The sequence below is a fragment of the Mya arenaria genome, chromosome 4 (assembly GCF_026914265.1).
Source record: "Mya arenaria isolate MELC-2E11 chromosome 4, ASM2691426v1".
In the NCBI taxonomy this organism is placed as follows: domain Eukaryota; kingdom Metazoa; phylum Mollusca; class Bivalvia; order Myida; family Myidae; genus Mya; species Mya arenaria.
In genome coordinates, this window is record NC_069125.1 from 63,584,908 (window position 1) to 63,590,210 (window position 5,303).

The window sequence follows — 5,303 nt, forward strand, 5'->3', positions numbered from 1 at the left end:
GTAACAGGGTTTGATTAAAACAATGCACGTCATTTGATACATGGTTGTTTAAAGACTCCTAAAGCTGCACTCTCAGAGATTTACCATTTTTACACCTTTTTTTATTTTTTTTTGTCTTAAAAGGAGCAAATTGTTGCGTAAATATCTGCAAACCAATCATATAAGAATGCTGACAAAAATCAGATCGTAGATTTTCAAATTTCCGTTCGAAAATTACTGTTTTATGGCATAAACCTAACGGTTTAAGAAAAATTCATAACAGATCAATTTTTGAACTGAAATATAAAAATCTGCGATCTTATTTTTTGTCAGCAGTCTTATTTAACTGGTTGCCATGGAAAGATTAGCTAGTTCCAAGACAAAAAAAAAATAAAAAAAAGTTGTCAAAACGTTCAATCTATGAGAGTGCAACTTTAATAAAAAAATCCGGTCATTTTGAACCGTAAAAACTTCGTGCCTAAATACATGTATATTTAGCTAATTTAGCTATCGATATGACTGTTATGGAAACTGTGTCAGAAACATTGATAAGGCGATAACTCTCCACCAGAGGTTCCAAACTCAATTGACGGCACTGTTTGCTAGTGTACAGTTAACATATTGAAAACAACAGCACCATGTTGAAGATTGTGCTCCTTGCGCAGTTGGTTGCCCTGGCGACGGCGGCGCCCGCTTCGGGCACGTGTATGTGCGTCAATACGGCCGCTTTGCACGTGCGGGACCAGGGTGAGTTATTGCAATATGGGTTCTTGAAGTTTTGAAATTACAAACATATGTAATTTCTTTTTCGAACGATAAAACACACCATATAAAAATTAAAATCGATATGTTATTTTAACAGCCGGTCTCAGTTCGAATGTTGTCGCTACGGCCTCGAGCGGCGAGTGTTACAAGTTTAACGGCGGCGTTATCACAAAGGACGGCTACACATGGTACGAGCTGCAGAACGTTCACGGGCACTCTGTGAGTGGTGGGAGCAGAAACCGCTGAAAAGTGGTTATTAAAATGTTACATTAAGCTATACACTTCATATTTTGTATTTGTATTTATATTTAACTGCAGATGAGTGTGAAGAAGACATTGTATATGGATTCGACTATAAATGAAATGCACAGATATATATATATATATATATTATATCAACTTTTTTCTGACCTTTTTTAATAGTCCCCCATGGGAAGTAGCATTCTCATAGTATTGTTATTCTTGACAGCGAGTGTGGGCCGCCTCTAACTACCTGACAGTTTCTCCAGCTTCCCACTGCGGAAGCAGCGGCTCCACCGGATCTCACAGTTTCGCCACAGGGGTGGTCTCCCAACATTGCCTCGAGTGCATCTGTCAGGTAAAATGCTGTGCTATAGGTAACAGGGTGTAATGTGGGGTATTTCTTAATAGCATTTCACCATATGAGAGCCAAGTGGCAAAACATAGTTATATTGTTATTTATATTATAATTGTAATTCACTTTAAATTTGAAAACCCCACATGTGTCTAAAATGTGAACATTTAGTTGGGATGATTGATTATTATAAAACAATCATCGTCAATTCAGTCGATTGTGTAGGAGGAATATCATGTGGTTCCTTATCTCCTTAGCGGTATCTCGTTCTTGATATACAAATGTGTTTAATGCTACTAACATCCAAGGCAAACGTTTAGAAAATAAACCGAGTACTGTTAAGCCTTTTGTGACTTATATACGTTCCAAGCAAGGGATACTTAGAAACATCATCGTGTCGGTTTTAGCAAGAGTCCGGCTGCACGAACAAGCCGTGTGCTGATGACGTCGGCTCGCTGTCCTGTGGGTACTTCCAGATCAAACATGACTACTGGCTTGATTGTGGGAGCATTGGTGGAAGTAAGCTGAACGTTTACATAGCAGAATACACGGCCCATACTCACATATGCACCAAGAGTCAAATTGGAAAATCTTTAAAATAATGTTGCAAACTTGACAACAAAAAGTGTTCAAACTGCTGTGTATAATACAAAGAATTTATTTAACAATTATTTGCTTTACTTAAGTGAATACAGGCATTGGTTTCATAATCTTAATTTTTATCGCTATTTAAGATACCGATCGTTCTTTTCATTTTAATTATGCCCCGAATCGAAGGTTTCGGGAGGGAGATATTGTTCTGCGCTGTCCGTCCGTCCGTCCTCCCGTCCGTCCGTCCGTCCGTCCGTCCGTCCGTCCAGTACCATATATTGGTAGGCATTGATCAGAAAATGTTCAAACTTGGTCAGAATGTTCCCCTTGATCAAATCTCGACCACTGGTAAGAGTGGGTCACATGGGGTCACATAGGGTCAAAAACTAGGTCATTAGATCAAATCTTAGAAAAATCTTTGGAACATACTGGAGGCATAATACATGGTCAAATATTCATTTAAATTAATCAGAATGTTTTCCTTTATGCTCTCTTGTTCGTAAATAAAACTGGGCCATATATGAGCGAAAATTAGGTATCTAGGTCAATCTTAAAACAATCTTGTCCGGAACCATATCATGGTAATGATTGGTCAAGTTATGTTCAAAATTGGTCATGCTTGGACTTGTTTTTAAAACTGGGTCACATATGATCGAAAATTATGTCACTAGGTCAAATATCAGAATTTGTTTCTCCGGAATGGAAATGATGTGTCGGATTATGTTCAAACTTGGTCAAAATGTACCCCTTGATGAAATATGGACCGCTTGTCAAGGCGGGGCACATGGGGTCAAAACTAGGTCACTAGGTCAAATCTTTATGGTCTAATATTCATGAAACTTGTGCTTTCCTCAATGAACCCTCGGGGGTGTTTATAACAGGGTCACATGTGATAAATATTTGGTCATTAGGTCAAATCTATAAAAATCATGTCCGAAACTATTTTATGGTGGTGATTGGTCGGATTATGTTCAAACATTGTCAGAATGTTCTCTTGGGTTAAATTTCGACTGCTTTTTAAAAGTGCGTCATATGGGTCAAAACAAGGTCAAATCTTAGAAAAAATATTAGGAACACACTAGAGGCAATCTTATATTCATGAAACCTAATCAGACTGTTTTTCTTTTTTGTTGTTGAATAGTTCGAAACTGGGTCACATGGGGTCAGAAACCAGGTCAGTAGGTAAACTCTTTGAAAAATTGTGTCGCGAAACAAACAATGGTATTAAATACTCAGTTATGTTAAAATTTGGTCAGAATGTTTACCTATATGAAATCTTACAATAGTTTTAAAATTGGTCATATGGGGTCAAAAACTAGGTCACTAGATCATATCTTACAAAAATCTTGGGAACACTCTAGAGGCAATACATCTACTCTAATTTCCATGAAACTTAATCAGAATCTTTGCCTCGATGAAATCTTGGAATAGTTTGAAACAAGTAGGTCATGTGGGGTCAAAAATGAGGTCACTGGGTCAAATCTTAAAAAAAATATATAAAAAAGTAATATCCCATCCAATAGCGGAAATTCATCTTACAGCGATATTCCATCTAACAGTAATATCCCATCTAACAGCGTTAACATATCTTAGAGCGATATCCCATCTAACAGCAATATCCCATCTAACAGCGATATGCTATCTAACAGCGATATCCCATTTAACAGCGAGTACCAATCTTACAGCGATAATCCATCTTACAGCGATATACCATTTAACAGCGATATCCCATCTAACAGCGATATTCCATCTTACAGAAATATTCCATCTAAGAGCGATAAACCATCTTACAGCGATAACCCATCTTACAGCGATATCCCATCTAACAGCGATATGCTATCTAACAGTGATATCCCATCTAACAGCTATATGCTATCTAACAGCGATATCTAATCTTACAGCGATAACCCATCTTACAGCGATATCCCATCTTACAGCGATATGCTATCTAACAGTGATATCTAATCTTACAGCGATAACCCATCTTACAGCGATATCCCATCTTACAGCGATATGCTATCTAACAGTGATATCTAATCTTACAGCGATAACCCATCTTACAGCGATAACGCACCTTATAGCGATATCCCAATCTAACAGCGATATCCCATCTAACAATAATATCCCATTTAACAGATTTTTTTTATATAACAGCGATAACCTTTCCCATCTAACACCGCTATCCCATCTAACATAACTTCCATCCATTTGTTACGTTCCCTTTACCGTAGGCTGGAAAGCGTGTGCCGCGGACCTGCACTGTGCTTCCCAGTGTGTCCAGAACTACATGAAACGGTGGGCCTCCCATTATAACTGCCCGTTGACGTGTGAGGGATACTCCCGGGAGCATAATGGCGGACCTAACGGCTGCCACCACTCCTCCACACTGGGCTACTGGACACAAGTGAAGACTCACTCGGGATGCGCACATGTCCAATAAATGTGGAAGGTCGGTCTTGCGAAATATCGGGATAATGCTTCTTGGATTGTTATGTTAAATCAATGAAAATAAATACACGTAGCGTGAAAATGTTTAAACGTCTTGAGATAATTCATCGCTCATTAAAGCTGCACTCTCACAGATTGAAGGTTTTTACAACTTTTTTTGTCTTGGAACGAGCCAATTTTTGCAAAAATCCATGGAAACCAGTTATATAAGACTGCTGACAAAAAAAAGATCGCAGATTTTTATATTTAAGTTCAAAAATTGATGTTTTATGCATTTTTCTTAAATCGTTTGTAACGGTTTAAGCCATAAAACATTAATTTTCGAATGATCTGATTTTTTGTCAGCAATCTTATATGATTGGTTTGCAGAAAATTACCCAAATATTTGCTCTTTCCAAGACAAAATTGTAAAAAGGTGTAAAAATGGTAAATCTGTGAGATTGCAGCTTTGTAAGACCTTATTTTTCCCAGATCATATTCTTCCCACCTGGGAAAAATAGGATCCTACTATTCACAGCTGGGAAAAATAAGATCTCATTTGTCACACATTTCGAGCATATATGTCACAGCTCCTGGGAAATTTGTGATCGAAGCCGATTTTTTTTATGTACCATGAAATCACATTCCTCACAGGTCAAAAATTGCACCAATTTTTTAAAAAAAAGAGTAAATTTTACAACTGAATCACATTTGTCACATATTGCTTTTTCCAGTATTGCAGATATATTTTGTTGATATACATGTATGTGTATATATTCTAGTCATAAAGACTCGTTGATTATGTTGTTGTCGTTTCTGTTGTTGCTGTTGCTGTTTGTTGGCTGCAGTTGTAGGCGCAGTGGCGGTTGTTGTAAAGATATTTTTTTTATTTTTTTTTATGTTGTTGCTGTACGGGTATAAGTGGTATAAGTAGGAATAGTATTGG

General features: G+C 37.5%; 1 protein-coding gene across 1 annotated transcript; it reads left to right on the plus strand.

Annotated features, from left to right (window-relative positions):
• Positions 1–544: 544 nt before the first annotated feature.
• LOC128232145 (lysozyme-like) lies at positions 545–4,468 on the plus strand. Its single transcript, XM_052945539.1, has 5 exons — positions 545–726; positions 842–963; positions 1,214–1,342; positions 1,747–1,858; positions 4,162–4,468. Exons 1-5 carry the CDS (start codon positions 618–620, stop codon positions 4,368–4,370), a joined length of 681 nt encoding a protein of 226 aa, XP_052801499.1. The 5' UTR covers positions 545–617; the 3' UTR covers positions 4,371–4,468.
• The last annotated feature ends 835 nt before the right edge of the window (positions 4,469–5,303 follow it).